General features: G+C 39.1%; 1 protein-coding gene across 1 annotated transcript in view; it reads right to left on the bottom strand.

The window, feature by feature from the left end:
- Nucleotides 1–17,845, bottom strand: part of LOC126377186 (uncharacterized) — a 32,956-nt gene extending 15,111 nt beyond the window's left edge. The window contains exons 1-3 of the mRNA XM_050024881.1: nt 17,719–17,845; nt 8,260–8,555; nt 6,824–6,992 (exon numbers count right to left, since the gene is read on the bottom strand). Of these exons, the coding sequence (XP_049880838.1) occupies nt 6,824–6,992; nt 8,260–8,544 (454 nt within the window). The 5' untranslated portion in view covers nt 8,545–8,555; nt 17,719–17,845. The remainder of the gene's footprint in view (nt 1–6,823; nt 6,993–8,259; nt 8,556–17,718) is intronic.
- Nucleotides 17,846–18,859: the final 1,014 nt, after the last annotated feature.

Genomic DNA, 18,859 nt, shown 5'->3' with positions numbered 1-18,859 from the left:
TGAAAGATGTGTAGTTTAAAAGCTCAGATATTCGTACAAACACAAAATCACACTGTCACATAACTCCCCTCAATCAAACGGAAGGAGTATGGAGTATACTCCTCCACGCTGCGTCACTGTGGTTGGATGCCAAGACCACCGTCTTAACGTGCCCTCCGAAGTACGGAACCATCATATTTTCGGACAAATTAGGTGATTCATCCTGCAATGTTCTCCGCAAACAAAGGACAGACTCAAAAAGTGATTTCAACATTGTCCCTATCAGGAATTAAACAAGGACCTCCAGATCGTGAGCTCAGCGCTCTAACCACTAGTCCACGCTGGTCAGTTTTCTGTAGAGATAATATCATGAGGCAAGTAACCGCAATCAAGAATTTAGTAAAGTTTTTAATTAATAAGTTGCGTGCGGTAAGCTTAAACATACACTTTTAACAGTATTTAGAAGTAAGTATGAAAACATACATACATACATAAAATCACGCCTATTTCCCACCGGGGTAACCAGAGAATTTAGAATTCCATTTGCTTCGATCCTGACACACTTCACTTGCTTCCTTCACATCCATCAATCGTTTCAATTCGTTTCATACACGCACACCGGTTCGAAGTAGACCGAAAAAAATGTTTAATAAGGTAATGAAGATATTGATATTAGTAAACCAATATTACAGACTTTGTAAATAAGTAATCACTATTAACGAAATAACATTAAGTTTGCATTTGAACCAGCCTATATACGTCCCACTGCTGGGCACAGGCCTCCCTTCAATCAACCGGAGGGAGTATGGAGCATACTCCACTACGCTTCCCCACTGCGGGGTGGTGGAGGTGTTTGGTCTAGTAACCCGGGGCCAACGGCTCAGCGTGCCTTCCGAAGCACGGAGTTATCTTACTTTTTCGGACAATCAGGTGATTCAAGCCTGCTATGTAAACCAAACAAAGAACAGTCTCACAAAGTGTTTTTTACAATGTCCCCATCGGGAATCAAACCCAGACCTCCAGATTGTTAGCCCAAAGCTCTAACCACTACACCACGGACGCTGTTGGCTGGCCAAACAGCAGTCGGCCCCAATTACTATGTAGTTGTTACATGAGGAGAAATCAGAATCATTTATTGAACGTTATCATCATGGATAAACTTGTTGAAGGTCAATGTAACATTTTTAAATCTCTTTCGCAAGGTGTTATGGCTGAGGAGAAGAGGAACCATGCATTTTGCCTCAATAGTTACCCTGACATCAGAGTTGATGAGGCCAACTGATATCAGCCACACGAGAAAAGAAGAGTAAAAAGTTGATTTTAAACTTTTTTGTCGTTTACGTCTGCCTATAGGTTTTACATTATACATTCTTTCTAGTAGAGATAAGTGTGTTTACTTTGTTTACGTATTTTAATAAAAATGGCCGCGTAAATCAAAGTAGACTGGCAATTTGTAACCAATCAATTTCTGACCCATTTCCTGCCCTCGAGCTACGGAGACAATGCAAATGTTTGGCGAAAAACATCTCGCTACAGACGTACAGACAAACATCTCTATGTTTGTTGTTTGTTGTGCTTAAGTATCTACAGAAGTAAAATAGAAGTAGCATCATAAGAATATCATTTATACAAATGTGCTGATTACAGTTAGCATGGTAAGCGTCGACTCTTTCTCGCCTCGACATACGTCACCCGTCACTCTCTCACAGTACGGCACAGAAAGAGACAGCTGATCTCTGTCGCGACGAGAAAGAGTCGCGCGCTTACGGTGCTAAGCCCGCAGTACATACTATTTAATTTTATATTAAGTTATACCTGTCATTTTCTTATCCGCCGAAATAGAAAGGGACGTGTAATCGACAGGCGTCAAATTTATCGAGCACACGTCAATAAACAACTCATAAGTGACATAAGCAAAGAAATCTTGTTTTGATATTTCAAGTACTTACTCATGTAAATACATTTAACTAATTCAAAAGTAAAATGCTGGAAATTATCACACAATACAATTCACTTTTATCTTCGTACCTATTTTCAGGTTTTATTTTGCAATACGTAGTTTTAGGTTTGTTCTTGTTTCATAGATTCATGTTTTTAAATTTTAATTTCAATTGTTCTTCTAAATTTGAAAACTTGATTGTCTTCTTTTTACTTTACGTAATTATGGCCAGTATTGTGTGCGTTTAAAGTTGCAGGTATATCGAAACTTTTCTTAAGTGTGCTTAATTTTATATTGTGGTGTAACATAAATGGGTTGTGTACTAGATTCAACATAAATTATGAAATTCTTATTACTAAATAAAGACAGACCTAAAAATAACGAAAAACATAATCTTTTTTTCTATTTAACTTTTTTTATGAATTTTAATCAAGAAAAACGTAGTAATAAGTCCGACGTTTTGTCACGTCTTTCTATGACGTCACAGTGTACTTTTTCATACAATTCCATAGTAGTTTCGTGTTTTGACGTTTAGTAAAAAGTAACTGATTTGACGGGATAGACACTAGCATATAAAAATTCCCTTAATCAGCGCTTATCGCTATCGATCCACTAGAGTCGATTAATTCTTTCAAATATTTTTTTCCCTCTCAGACGACGACGCCCTGAGCCGAGGTTCGCGCCTAACTGGCCACCCTCAGGCCTGTTGTCTTAAACGTTGTACCGGGTGAGAGCCTTCAGCACTCCCCATTTGTCCGGCCAAGTAGTTAATGCCACCTGCGGCAAATCTACAATAAGTCACGTCAAAATAAAAAATAAAAACCTATAAAAAAGAAATAAGTAGGTACACACTAAATCTACTCGTCTGTAAAAACAAAATCAAATCGCTCAAGAAACCAGCCCGGATATTAAGTTTTCACTCTCTCTCCAAAACTGATTTCGACTTGATCGTATTTTCAAACCAAGCATACTTGTTATGGAGTCGTAAATGTTTGTCGGTAAATAGAAAAATCCGTTGGCAGCTTTTGCTGTTCTTATTTTCTAGGAGAAACCTGTTTATTTATATTGGAATCTGATACTGGATAACGACCTCTGTGGTCCAGTGGTTGAGCGTTGGGCTCACGATCCTGAGGTCCTGGGTTCGAATCCCGGTGACGACAAATCACAAAAATCACTTTATTATCCCTAGTTTGTTAAGGACATTACAGGCTGATCACCTGATTGTCCGAAGGTAAGATCCGTGATTCGGAAGGCACGTTATGCCGTTGGTCCCGGTTACTACTTACTGAAGTAAGTACGTAGTCGTTACGTGAGTCATGTCAGGGGCATTTTGCAGCTCAATAGTAACCCTGACACCAGGGTTGATGAGGTTGGTAATCCACCTCACAACCCACACGATATAAGATGAAGGAATCCGATATCCATTGTGACGGTTAGCAAACGAACATTTTAATTAGTGTATCCAGTCCACAATGCAATGTGTTGTTGGCTGGGTGAAAAAGCTCAGCGCTTTTTTTTGACGTGACTTATGGTAGGTTTGCCGCAGAAGAAGTTCTAGAGCAATAAGGCCGCTCAAATCGTACTGTATTCATGTGTTATGTCTGATTTTTTAAATTTAGTTATGTGCTATAGATAAAGTTATATTTCATTTGACTGATTTGGATTAATTGTGAGAAGAGGATTATATTTTTTTACTCGTTGTTTATTTAAAACGTTTTATTAATTAAATTCATTTTCCATTTTGAAAACAACCGTCTGCTGTTTCCCTGTCATTCCGCAATCCTCTCTTCTCTCCCGCTCACTCTTCGCTCTCTCTTTCCCACACTTTTACGTTACGTTTTATTCGGCCTACCATTCCTACACTCGGCCATCTTGGCCCAGATTGTACAAGAGAATTTCACACCTTAGCCGTTAGTATTAAAAATGAAATCCATCATAAGACTTTTAATTGCGAAAGTGTCTTATAACCTGTGGCCTTAATCGCCCCAAAAAGGGATTAATTATGTACGAAGCTACATGAGAAATTTAAGCAGACAGTGTTTAATGTCCTGTGCAAACATAAAGCTCTATCCCTCTTTACACATTTGCCTATAGCCTCCTATATCACCAAACCCCAGGCATAAGGGTCTTTTACACCCTAAAAATATGTCCGAAGAGATTTGAAATAATCGCGAAATTATGCGTGAAAACGCTTTCTTGCGAAAATGACTCCTGTGGTATTCAGAGAACAAAGTTTGCCACGAATTTTTGTCTCAATTTCACAGCAAATTTGCGATTATCCTCATTTATTTTGAAGGTATGCTTGACTAATCTGAAGGAGTAGACAGACAGGTGGCGATTTTTTACAGGAACTACTGACATCTGACCTTCTAAGCCTTAAGGAAAGTCTTCCAACTCGAAGTAAATTCTGGTCAAGTATACTGCTGGAAATATTATTCTTCTATATGAGTTTCTTCACACTTATCAGTTTTATAAGTTACCTCAAGCAATCTTAAAGCGACCTTGTTGCATAACGATGGTGTCCTTATGACATAATATGACTGTTAATAAAGATAGGTACCTAATCCAAAGCCAAAAAACAGACCAGGTCAATTATAATATTGACAACTGTAATTATTATAATTTATCGGATACAAGCGACCCGTCCCGGCTTCGGTCGGGTGCAATGCTGAGGATAAATAAAATGAAATTATTTACTACATCACATTAAAGATTTCAAAAATAACAGTTTTCCTCCACTATTTAATGGATGTTATTATACATATGAACCTTCCTCTTGAATCACTCTATCGATTAAAATAAACTGCATCAAAATCCGTTGCGTAGTTTTAAAGATTTAAGCGTACATATGGATATAGGGACAGAAAAAGCGACTTTGTTTTATACTATGTAGTGATGATGATCCGTGCTTATGTAAGTACGACAAACACTAACTCCCACACATATTCATAATCACCCTCACTTGCGCACACATCTTACATACCCACACTCCAATACTTAGATGTAACCTCATCATCATCAGCCCATTAACGTCCCCACTGCTGGGGCACGGGCCTTCCCTATGGATGGGTAGGGAGATCGGGCCTTAAACCATCACGCGGGCCCAGTGCGGATTGATGGTTATTAACGACTGCTAGGCAGGAGCACGGAGGAGCTCGAAATGAAAACTTTTTTTTTGTGGTCACCCATCCAATGACCGGCCTTTGCGAAAGTTGCTTTACTTCAACAATCGCAGACCGAGCGCGTTAACCGCTGCGCCACCGAGCTCCTCGAGCTCCTCGAGCTCGAGCAGATGTAACCTATTCTTATTCATTTTTATATTTATATTATAAGTTTCCTGTGGTTATTATTATTGTTGGCAAGTTTTGCGTCAACCTTACAAGACTTGTATCCCATTGTCCACGGTTTCCCAAGATACAGGCTCCGCCTAGTTTGAGAACCCCTGTTCAATTTGTAAAAACTAATAAATTATTGTACCCTACCTCAAACATATTCCTTCTTTCTTTTTATATTATTTTTGATAATAAAAACATTTTTTTTTCGGAAGGCACGTTAAGCCGTCCCGGTTTCTACTTACTAAGTAAGTAGTCGTTACATGAGTCATGTCAGAGGCCTTTGGCGGCTCACTAATAACCCTGACACCATGGTTGATGAGGTTAGTAATCCACCTCATAAGCCACACGATAAAAGAATTATCGGTGTCTAAAACAGTGATTAGTTTAACTTTTAAACTCTCGTATCCAATTCCCAGAGTTAATAAGTTTTAACTTATTCAGATTACTTTTTCTTTAAAGGTTTAAATAAAAAAATACCTTCTGTATTTGTTGGCTTCGATGGAAATGTGATATTTTGACATAAAGATATTCACAAACTTATACGGATTCTAGTAAATTTTCGCGTAAACATTTAAAATAACTTGTTTTATCAGTTTTCAAAGTTTCATTTTTACATTCTCTTCAGAGTTTCGATTTTAACATTGTATTCGACAAAATTATAGTTATTCTTACTTTTTATTAGACAGATTTCGAAAACTGTGTTTATTTTTAATTATTACTTTTATGATCCAAACTTGAATTCAAAATCTTGGATAAAGTCGAATAGAAACAAATGGGAGGATTTCCTTTTTAAAATTAAGAAAAAAGTTAAGTTCTCAAGACCTCGTTAGATGGCGCTTATCAACTAACCAATGATAAAAAAAAACTTTTATTTAATTTAGGACATAAACGAGACAAATAATTTTTCTTATTTTCATTCCCTATGGACATTCTGATAAGATTCTGTTTTATTTCTTCATTATTTGTTTATTTCAAAACATAATCAATGTGACATGAACGTTTAGTTTTATGATTTCAAAAAGAAAAACACAAATATTTATGTTTATGGAACACGATGTTCGTGCGTCACCCAACAGGGTCCACATAATATCAGCGTCGTGGTTCACGCCGCGACTTGTGCTGAGTGAGGCCCTTTTATCTTAGGACGTCCACCACCACCTTATAATCATTTCGACAAACATCTGTCTTGCTTTTTCGTGATTGTTTTAGTGGAGATATGATGTTGTTGTCTTTTTTTTGCGTGTGGCGCCCTTTTTTAATAAACTATTTCTATTCTATTTCTATTCTATTCTAAATAATATAACGTTCAGTTCCATGTAATAACTTACTAAGTTCAGCGCCATCTGTCCAGCAGCTAAGATAAAAATAAAAAAACGAAAATCCCTCATTGATTGATCGATTGTTAGATTTATTTACGTCTTGAAAGATCCGAATCTTGAAATGTCAATAAATACATTAAGTCAAACCCATTCATTTTTATCACAGTCACTGTCGATTGTCATAATCGACTTATTGACTTGACTAAGACCCTAGTAATGGTTATACTGAATTAGGAAGAATAAAAACTCACCATCTTCATTGTCCGTGCTTTCAAGGTCCGTCTCTTCAATGGTCCGCGCGCCTTCTGGAAGGTCGACCCTCAGTCCTTTCATCTTGAAGAATTCTTTAACCAATTTCATGAAGTACTTTGCTAGTTCTGTCCACTCGGAGAGAATGCTTCTTGGTTCTTCTGCCAGGACCTGGAGGACAAAAAGACTTAGAGATTTAGAGAAGAGTAAGACACTTTCCCCTGTTCCACTCTAATCCACTGGTCAAATCCATTAATGGATTAGATTACGCTTTTAAGTACACTCTAATCCATCAATGGATTTGTTTCCGCTTTTAAGTACACTCTAATCCATCAATGGATTTGTTTTCTCTTTTAAGTACACTCTAATCCAGGAATTTGTAGGTAAGTAACTAAAAACACTTCATTGCACACAACATAAAAACAATACAAAACAGTCTTATAAAATAATGTGCGCAAAGGTGGCCTTATCGCTGAGAGCGATCTCTTCCAGACAACCTTTGGACGGACGGAGTAAATTAAAAGTAGGATGCGGAATAAGGCGTGTTGTACTTACACAACTACTTATTAGAATAGGATATGCAGTGGAGGAGTCTATAGGAGTGGATTAGAGTGTACTTAAAAGCGTAATCTAATCCATTAATGGATTTGGCCAGTGGATTAGAGTGGAACAGGGTGTATCTATTAGTTGGCTCGATCATTATAGACGGTGTTACGACTCACCACCTATTCCGTTGGTAAGAGAGTTCGGTGTGTAGTTCATCTGGCGATGGATACACCTCTGACTACACCAATTATTTTATATCATGAAATGCTAAATCTTACAGTTTAGCTTTACAGTTCACTATCTACACCATCTTACAGCCCTCAGCCTCAGCTGAAGAGCCAGTCGTGCGGACGCTATTGCCACTCTCGTATTGGACTTTTCAGCCATACAAGACATTGCCACAGAAACTCTGTATTCTTCTATCGTGTGGATTACCAACCCCATCAACCCTAGTAACAGGGTTATTACTAAGCCACCATAGGCCCCTGACATGACTCATGTAACGTCAACGTCCGTTACTGATGTAAGTAATAACCGGGACCAACGGCTTAAGGTCCCTTCTGATGCACGGATCTTTTTACTTTTTGGACAATCAGGTGATCAGCCTGTAATGTCCTAACCAAACTAGGGATCACAAAGTGACTTTTGTGATTTTTCCCCACCGGGATTCGAACCCGGGACCTCCGGATCGTGAGCACAACGCTCAACCACTGGACCACGGAGGCCGTTCGAAACGCTGTATAAAGCATCTGATCAAGATGTTAAGGCTTATGCTGACGTGACAGTTTAGCTTGTTTTGTTTACACATTGTTCTATCATCATCTGTGTTAATTTGTTTTGTATGTTGTGTGCAATAAAGTATATTTGATTTGATTTGATTTGATAAGCTTACCTCAGCCTCTTCTTTGACAGTCAATTGTTTTATCGTTTCTTCATCCAAAGGCACGAAGCTGATCATTCTGTTCGCTCGAATAGTTTCATTCGTATGCAAGTCATCACCAAATATGGTCTTCTTGGCGATTTTCAATGCCTTATACTTGACACAAGATAATGCTTCTCCTCTTAAGAAGCAGCCATCTTTGACGTAGCGTAGATATCCGTCCTCTATAGATCTAATTTGGTGAATGGTTAGGAGTAGGAAGAAAAAGTGCATGGGTGATATTCTTTTGGTTGTCATTGTTGATTGATCTGTGAAGAAGAAAAAAAGACATTTTAACTCTGTCCCTTTTGCCGTCGAGACTTCTGGTGTGTGGTGCTCGGCGGCCAAGGATTTTATTCGCGTGTTGGAGAGGTGCTTGAGGGACCGCGGTATTGACTCCCGCGCCAGCTCGTTCCTGAATCAACAGGTTTCCTTAACAATAGTGCGCGGTAACGCGGGTATAATGGGCACCTTTGAACCAGGTACGACAGGGGGCGGTATCTTAGACTGACCTGCAGTGTTTGTGAAATAATTTAAAATGTTTTAATTATTCGTAATTCGCTCGTGTAGGTGAGATCAATGACTGACCTCATCAACCTTGGCGTTAGGGTTGCTATTGAGCTGCCAAACGCTCTTGTTATACTGGCGGCCATAGCAAAATATTTAGGTGGTGCGAGATCTCAAAGTGGCGCCCCTCATCCTCTTATAATTTTATATTAAGTTATAAGGACCCGTCATTTTCTTATTCGCCGAAAAGGAAAGGGACGGATGATTTACAACTGTTAATTTTCAGACGAATGAGTTAATGAGATGATTCCGTGCTTCGGAGGGCACCTTAAGCCGTTGGTCACGGCCATTAGCCGTAAAAACACCTCCACAAACCCACATTGGAGCAGCGTGGTGGAGTATGCTCCATACCCCCTCCGGTTGATTGAGGGGAGGCCTGTGCCGCGGAGGCTGTTTATGTGTTATGTGAGTTAATGAATGAATAACCCGACCGAATATAATAGGTATCTACCTAGTATGCAACCCGTTTAACGTGTGCTGTCAACTTAATATTGTCGGGTTATTGGCCGATGTAAATTTTAGAGGGTTGTTTTAGATTTCTTACTAAAATAGTGGTGTGTTTCATAACTTTTATGCTTGTTGATTACCCGTCCCTTTCTTTTTCAGCGGATAAGAAAATGACAGGTATAACTTAAAATAAAATTAGATGGTGTGTACGGTCACGAATACTAATATCTTAGATACACCTTGAAACCATGTCACATTAACTTTTTTGACAAATCAAACCGTAAGTCTCATTAAATGTCAAATATGATAGTAATACAGGGTTCTAAAGTGGGAACATGATATTGCTCATGACTGTACAAGTATTAGCACCATTATTATATTATGCTAACATCTCTTTTGGATTAGATAATACTAAACTATGTTTCAATATTTGGGCTACTTCTCATAGATTTAGAAACTGGATGGTTTTAATGTTTGTTTCTTATAATAGACACAGACCTCCATAAAAACTTATTAAAGTAAATATTACCAGTATTTTATTAATATCAACTTTATACGGCTCATCTATCATAATCAACAGGTTATTTCAGTTTAAAACTATCGTTACGAGACTGGTCTATCAATAATAATAAACTTTTAAACCGTTTGCTGTTTACGCCATAGATTAGTTACTGTCAGAAGAGATAATCTTCTATCTAAATATATAAAAGGAGAAACTGACTGACTGACATATCAACGCACAGCCTAAACGGCTAAACGTAGGCACTTGAAACTTGGAAGGGACGTAGCTTAGGTACTGTAGAGGTGCACTAAGAAAGGAATTCTCGAAATTCTCACGGGAACAAGAATTGGCGGGAAAAAACATTTGTATGAAAAAACATCAATCAACCGGAGGGGGAAAGGAGCATACTCCACCACGCTGCTCCAATGCGGGTTGGTGGAGGTGTTTTTACGGCTAATAGCCGGGACCAACGGCTTAAAGTGCCCTGCGAAGCACGGAATCATCTTACTTTTTCCGACAATATGGTGATTCAAGGCTGAAAAGTCCTTACCAAACAAAGGACAGTCTCACAAAGTGATTTCGACACTGTTCCCATCGGGAATGGAACCCGGATCTTCAGATCAAGAGCCTAACGCTCTAACCTCTAGACCACGGAGGCTGTTAGACCACGGAGGCTGTAGAAAATACATATTGACGGCTATAGCATCGGACACGTTTTACACAGAAATATATCTGTTTAATCACTGTACAATCTCTACTTCCGAGAAACTGTTCATAGTTTCAATGAAAGGCATAGTTACAATACAAGGAATAAAAATAGAATAGCTATTCAAAATTGTAGATTATGTAAATAAAATTCGTCTTTTTGTGCTTATGTAAACGCTTTTACGATAAAATACCGGATTATATTTTGTATATTTATCAGAAAATAAATTTATATCTCATGTAAAGCTTATTTAATGTATAAAAAAATGATAAAAATGCCTGGTATTAAATGTGTTCCCCTAGTTACTCAATAACTTGTAATGTATACCTACATTGATTTAAAAGATGTGTTGCTGTTGCAGTTTCTTGTCATTTCTTCTGCTCAGCCATGACACGTGCGAAATGACGTTAATTCAAAAAATGTTAAATTGACCTTCAACAAGTTTATCCATGATAATTACGTTGAATAATTGATTCTGATTGTGTAATTAGACAGTGATAACCGTTCTCACGTTACTGAAAAATTTAATACGACGTGCATAACAGTTCTGTCAGATTTAGTACGTTAAGTACAACGGTTATGAGCTTACTGTCCATCAACGTGTTAAAACAATAGTTAACTAAAGTCCTGTCTGTTGTTTTTATTTTACTCTTTGACCAAAGCTATTATTTCTGCAACACGATTAGTTTCCAAAGTGGACGTACGTGGGTGAATGCGACGCAATTGGGTGCAATTTCAATTGCATTGAATAGTGCAATTTTCTAATCATTGCCTTCTTGTTATTGCTACCGCGTGTCTGCTCTGATTTCGAATAGGTAATCTTTGACAATGATTTCAGATTATTAAAATTTGTAATGTTTTTCCTTCACATCTATCCTTCTTCTTCTTCTTATCGTGTGGGTCGTGAGGTGGAGTACCAACTTCATCAACCCTGGTGTCAGGGTTATTACTGAGCCGCCAAAGGCCCCTGACATGGCTCATGTAACGACTACATACTTACATCAGTGAGTAGTAACCGGGACCAACGGTTTAATGTGCCTGCCGAAGCACGGACCTATCGTTAATTGAGAATAAAGAAAAAACATGCTATATTAAGAGAAAATTTTAAATCGAAATAATTTCTGACTCGGACCGGACTTGAACCCGCAGCTACTGTCAAGCCAGAACGAGCGTGTTAACCATTACACCACTGCGTCCTCTTCCTATCTTTGCGAAATTATTTAGATCTATGTATTGTCATTAACAGCCTCCGTGGTCTAGTGGTTAGAGCGTTAGGCTCACGATCTGGAGGTCCGGGTTCGATTCCCGATGGGGACATTGTCGAAATCACTTTGTGAGACTGTCCTTTGTTTGGTAAGGACTTTTCAGGCTTGAATCACCTGATTGTCCGAAAAAGTAAGATGATTCCGTGCTTCGGAGGGCACGTTAAGCCGTTGGTCCCGGCTATTAGCCGTAAAAACACCTCCACCAATCCGCATTGGAGCAGCGTGGTGGAGTATGCTCCATACCCCCTCCGGTTGATTGAGGGGAGGCCTGTGCCCAGCAGTGGGACGTATATAGGCTGTTGATGATGATGATGATTGTCATTAAACCGACACTCTATAATGCTCAATATATTTAATAACTGCATACATTAACGACTTCCGTGGTCCAGTGGCTGAGCGTTGAGCTAGCGATCCAGAGGTCCCGGGTTCGATTCCCAGTGGGAACATATCACAAAAATCACTTTGTGATCCCTAGTTTGGTTGGGACATTACTGACTGATCACCAGATTGTCCGAAAGTAAGATGATCAGTGCTTCGGAAGGCACTTTAAGCCCTTGATCCCGGTTAATACTTACTGATGTAAGTAAGTAGTTACATGGGCAATGTCAGGGGCCTTTGGCGGCTCAATAGTAACCCTGACACCAGGGTAACTTTATTTTTTTTATATTTTGTTATTTTTTCTAGACCATGACTTTTTGGGGTTGGAGGCCTGGAGTCCTAAAACACAGGGTATCCTAGTTTAGGCTCCAGCCTCTACAAACATTGTATTTTTGTATGTATTTATGTATCCATGTGTTTTATTATTTGTAGAGGTAATAAAGATTTTACTTACTTACTTACTTAGGGTTGATGAGGTTGGTACTCCACCTCACAACCCACACGATAAAAGAAGACTGCATTCATTTTATTGGCAGCGCCACAGTATCTTTTTGTGGTAGGGCCCTAAGTCATTAGTACGCAATCTACAGCCACAGATGAAAAACTCTAATAAAATTACAAATGCTTGTACTACTTTATTCTATAGCATGTTTTATTCTGCTTTTTTTTGGAAGCTGTGGCATCCCAGTTGGTAGAACGCTTGCCTCTCACGTTGAGGTCGCAGGTGCGAATCCAGCACAGGCCCAACCAATAAACCAATGATTCTCGAATTTGTTTTTGAATTCATGTTTCGATCATAAATCATTAACACGTGCTCAGCGGTGAAGAAAAACATCGTGAGGAAACCCACATTCCCGGGAAATGCATTTTCGGAGGTGTGTGACATAAGCTGTATTGTGCTGGGTTTTCCTTCGCGGGTTGGAAGGTCAGACAGGCAGTCTTGTGTAAAAACCGGAGCTGTCAAATGTTCAGGTGAGGTAAGCGGACCGTGTGAAAAATGGGATGATGTGTGGGGGTGGTTTTATTCAGATTTCCAAGGTTCACAACTCGCTATTTGCTACGTGACAACAATTATGGTTCTGACCCTTTTCTTCAATAACGACAACATATTTGATGTCGGTGTGGGTCTCCATATTGATATGATAATATCTGCTTTCGTATTCACATCCCATAAAGTAAGTGGCTGGATCATTTTGTAAAAATGCTATTTACAGAACATATACAAACGGCCTCCTTAGTCCAGTGGTCGAGCGTTGTGCTCACGATCCGGAGGTCCCGGCTCCGAATCTCGGTGGGGACAAATAACAAAAATCACTTTGTGATCCTAGTTTGGTTAGGACATTACAGGCTGATCAAGTTATTGTCCAAAAAGTAAGATGATCCGTGCTTCGGAAGGCACGTTACTGATGTAAGTACGTAGTGGTTACCTGAGTTACGTCAGGGGCCTATGGCGGCTCAGTAGTAACCCTGAAACCAGGGTTGATAGGGTTGGTAACCCACCTCACAACATATAAGATAGAAGAAGAAGCAATTCAATCGTTTACAATGCTTCAGCAATCGTCGTATTTAATACAAATGATTGATAGAAGATAATGAATACGAGGGCTGATTGATAAGTACCCGAAATGAAAGACTTTTTAAAACTAAAATGGAATAAAATATATACGGCTATTTTGAGGGGTTGCACAGGATCTTCTACCAAAATGGTATAAAAGCTTTAGAGAAGCGCTGGAATAAGTGTGTAGAGGTAGAAGGAAGCTATGTTGAAAAATAAATCATTTTTGTGTATAATATTAGAAGTTCTGGAGGTCCGGGTTCGATTCCCGATGGGGACATTGTCGAAATCACTTTGTGAGACTGTCCTTTGTTTGGTAAGGACTTTTCAGGCTTGAATCACCTGATTGTCCGAAAAAGTAAGATGATTCCGTGCTTCGGAAGGCACGTTAAGCCGTTGGTCCCGGCTATTAGCCGTAAAAACACCTCCACCAACCCGCATTGGAGCAGCGTGGTGGAGTATGCTCCATACCCCCTCCGGTTGATTGAGGGGAGGCCTGTGCCCAGCAGTGGGACGTATATAGGCAGTTTATGTTATGTTATATTAGAAGTTATCATTTTCATTTCGGATACTTATCAATCAGCCCTCGTATATATTTACTTTTCTGTATAATAAAGAAGAATATCTAGTAGAAAGTACATAGACTGTGTTGGAGATGTCCTTATAAAAGGTTTAGTACTATTTACTCTAAACTGGCGTGCGTATTACATGAAACTATTGAGTGTAGGAAGCAAGAAAAGTATGTCAGGATCGAAGCAAATTAAATTCCATAGTCTCTATTTACCCCGGTGGGAAAAATCGGTGAGATTATGTATTTTGTGGTACGTATGTATAATATAACATAAACTGCCTATATACGTCCCACTGCTGGGCACAGGCCTCCCCTCAATCAACCGGAGGGGGTATGGAGCATACTCCACCACGCTGCTCCACTGCGGGTTGGTGGAGGTGTTTTTACGGCTAATAGCCGGGACCAACGGCTTAACGTGCCATCCGAAGCACGGAATCATCTTACTTTTTCGGACAATCAGGTGATTCAAGCCTGAAAAGTCCTTACCAAACAAAGGACAGTCTCACAAAGTGATTTCGACAATGTCCCCATCGGGAATCGAACCTGGACCTCCAGATCGTGAGCCTAACGCTCTAACCACTAGACCACGGAGGCTGTTATATATGTTATAATATAATAAATGTTAAACTGTCTCCTAAAATTTGTTGTCTCCGTCAGACAAAGCGTTCTTATTTTAATTAAAGTTAAGTATGTTGAAATACTTGAAAATTTTCACTCGGTCTGTATGTGGAGTTTTTAATTATGTGGCACAACTTTTACTACGTTTTGTTGTCAACATTTTCTTTATTTTTGTGAGTTGCATTTTGTTTTTGTTAAACTAGCAATTCTAGTAACATTATTTTACAGTAATACGGGCTTGTGTTCTATTGATTCCAATACGGTCACGAGCATTAATATGTATACACTTTGGTACCATGTCACATTAACTTTTTTGACAAATTGAACTGTAAGTCTCACTAAATGTGAAATATGTTAGTGCGACAGAGTCCTATAAGTGGGTACATTATATTGCTCATGACTGTACGTACACACTATCTAATTTTATTTTAAGTTATACTTGTCAATGTCTTATCCGCCGAAAAGGAAAGGAACGGGCAGGTCAAAATTTGAATTATATACATACATACATACATAAACTCACGCCTATTTCCCACCGGGGTAAGCAGAGACTATAGAATTCCATTTGCTTGGAATAAAAAATTGAATTAAATTTGTGTGAAATGAAAACATGCATTTTGCGACGGCAAATTCCTCTTGATATTAGCTCAGAATAATGCACTGAATCATCCTCCTTAGTATTCGTTACGTTGTCTTTGACACCCTATATATAATGCACCACTGCTTTCACCTTCGGGGACACAGTTTAGTCCGATTAAGTTAGTCCGAGGTAATAAAGTATAGTCCTAGTACGGCTTTGAAAAAGACTTCTCTGGGCGCCGGCGCCGCGCCATCCCACTCGCGTCAGAGTACTGCGGGGCGCAAGACAAGAGGGTAACCACTGCCCTATCTATTAAAAAGTAGCATAGAGAATGCTACACTGACAACATAATAGCGTGCCTCTTTTTCTGAGAATAAAGATATGTCTTAAAAGGAATAAGAAATGTTTTTACCAAAGCGATGAATAATTAAAAGGAAAACTGACGCTCCTGTTTCAGTAAAATTCTTATAAAGCTAGTTACGAAGGGTATTGGACTTGCTTATCATTTATTTATAAAGTCTGGCAGACCTTGAAAGCGTAAAATTAATAAGGGTAGTATTACAACGCTCAAGGGACAATTTAATCTTGTCCCTACGATCAGCGGTTTTTATACGTACTAGCTTTTCCCCGCGGCTTTGCTCGCGTTAATCTGTACTTTCTAATGTACCAAATTTTAGCTTCCTACCTTGGAAATTGCGAAAAGTCCGTACTAGCTTTTCCCCGCAGCTTCCCTCGCGTTAATTCGGGGTAGCACGGTTGTCATTTCCTAATTTACCAAATTTTAGCTTCCTACCTTGAAAACTGGGAAAAGTCCCATATAAAATTTCACTCCCCATTTAAAGGGATTGAGGGCAGATTTTCAAAAAAAATGCACATTGTTTTGTTACTCACAAATAGTCCGCCCACCACACTTCCACCCCCCATTTTAGTGGGGGGTTAGAAAGAAAAAAAATAGCCTATGGCACTCTGCATTACTTCAACTATCTCCATTAAAAATATCACGTCAATTTGTCAGTCCGTTTTGCCGTGAAAGACGAACAAACAAACAGACAGACACACACATACATTTTCGCTTATATATTATTAGTATGGATTATGGATTGAAGACATTTGTCTTCTAGTACTTCGTTACTTGCGTATTTCGTCTTCATCATCATCATCACTAATTTAAGAGCCTTGCTCTTATTAGTGTCGCATTCTCCATGCTCCTTTTTAGGAATAAATAAGGCAGTGAGGAGCTCGGTGGCGCTGCGGTAAACGCGCTCGGTCTGCGATCGTTGAAGTAAAGCAACTTTCGCAGAGGCCGGTCATAGGATGGGTGACCACAAAAAAAAAGTTTTCATCTCGAGCTCCTCCGTGCTTCGGAAGGCACGTTAAGCCGTTGGCCCCGGCTGCCCGGCCGTTAATAACCATCAATCCGCACTGGGCCCGCGTGATGGTTTAAGGCCCGATCTCCCTATCCATCCATAGGGAAGGCCCGTGCCCCAGCAGTGGGGACGTTAATGGGCTGGTGATGATGATCCCTCTTGCCTTCCCCACAGTACTCTGTCTAACGCGAGTGGGATGGTTCTATTAGCTATAGCTCTATTTCAAAGCCGTACTAGGACTCCTGTCCTTCGCCTATGAATAGTACTAACTGAGGGGTGAAAATATTCAAATTTTGAGTTCTGCATTCGGACACTGGGGCCTTAAGACTCCTGATATTTCGACATTGTTGTAAGTGTCTCAATCACGTAAGTACGTACGTATTATAAAGTTGTTCATTTGTACCCAATGAGCATTCATCTTTGTTTACGAGATGTAAAGTACCTGTACGGTCACGAGCATTAATATGTATACACTTTGGTACCATGTCACATTAACTTTTTGACAAATTGCACTGTAAGTCTCACTAAATGTCAAATATGTTAGTGCGACAGAGTCCTGAAGTGGGTACATTATTGCTCATGACTGCACTTGCCTAAGGCACCTACTTGGCCGGACAAATTAGAAAAAAATTAAGGCTCTCATCCGTTTATACCTGCCTCTGAAATTCCATTCTAATTGATTTAAAGATATATTATGTAACTGTTACTTATTTTATGCTTAACGTTAAAAAAATATTTTGCCGTAATATATTAACTTAACATCACATACACAGTCTTTATGTCCCACTGCTGGGCACAAAGAGATGCCTATAATACATAATGTATATTATCCTACATATAAATATTCACTAAAAAAAACCAAATCTAAAAACTTACTTTTGAATGGCACAAAACTTGCAAACCACTAAAACCCACAGTCCATTTCACTTCAAAAACGACTTTAGAATAACGCACTTCCTATTATAAATTTCAAATTCAAATAAAACTCGAACGTTGCGCACACGACGATCGATGACAGATCAATGTCAAGCGCGCGCTCCTGATTCGCTATTTAAATGATCTAGAATCATTCCGCCGCTGGATTGGAACAGATAATCTGATCTGAATTATTTCGAAATCGCACTTGAATAAAGCCTTTTACTGTGACTTTGCTTGTGCATTTTTTATAATTTATGTTTTGTATGTTCTATATAGGAACACATATTTAAACTATACTTATTAAAAGAATGAGCAAAAGATTTACTTTCATCATTATACAGAGCTATGTAGAGGAAGTTAATTATTAGTGATTACTTGTACTGATTATGCAGTACGCTATAGCGAATTTCTATTATCTGATAAAAAAGGAAAGCTTTCAGTTAATGTTTCATGATACCTAAGAGTTTAATATTTAGGAAAATACGAAATGCTGGTTTCATATTCAAGTTATTTTGATTTACGACTCTGCCTACCCTCAAAGGGATGACTAATGTATAGTAAGATAAACTACGGGATGTACGGTCACGAGCATTAATTTATGTTTACACTGTGGTACCATGTCACATTCACTGAACTGTAAGTCTCACTAAATGTCAAATATGTTAGTGCGACAGAGTCCTAAAATGAGTACGATGCGGAAGAATTTTGGTCTGCTTTCAGCATTAGTAGGTACATTCATCGACTTGCAATCTACTGTACCTAAGTTTACCATCATCCCCCTAGAATTATTCCGTTTTTCACAGGGTCCGCTTACCTAACCTGAAGATTTGACAGGTCCGGTTTTTTACAGAAGCGACTGCCTGTCTGACCTTTTAATCCGCAAAGGGAAAACCAGCCCAACCAGCAAACTGAATTTCTCGGGAATTTGGGTTTCCTCACGATGTTTTCCTTCAGCGCTGAGAACGTGATAAACATTAATGATCCAAACATGAAGTCGAAATAAAGTCGACAGTGGCCTGTGCTGGATTCGAACCTGCGACCTCAAAGTGAGAGGCAAGCCTTCTACCAACTGGGCTACCACAGCTCACTGTAGCTAAGT

Source organism: Pectinophora gossypiella, chromosome 22 (assembly GCF_024362695.1).
Source record: "Pectinophora gossypiella chromosome 22, ilPecGoss1.1, whole genome shotgun sequence".
In the NCBI taxonomy this organism is placed as follows: Eukaryota; Metazoa; Arthropoda; class Insecta; order Lepidoptera; family Gelechiidae; genus Pectinophora; species Pectinophora gossypiella.
Note: the sequence above shows the minus strand (reverse complement) of the source record. Positions and strands in the feature narration are given on the sequence as shown.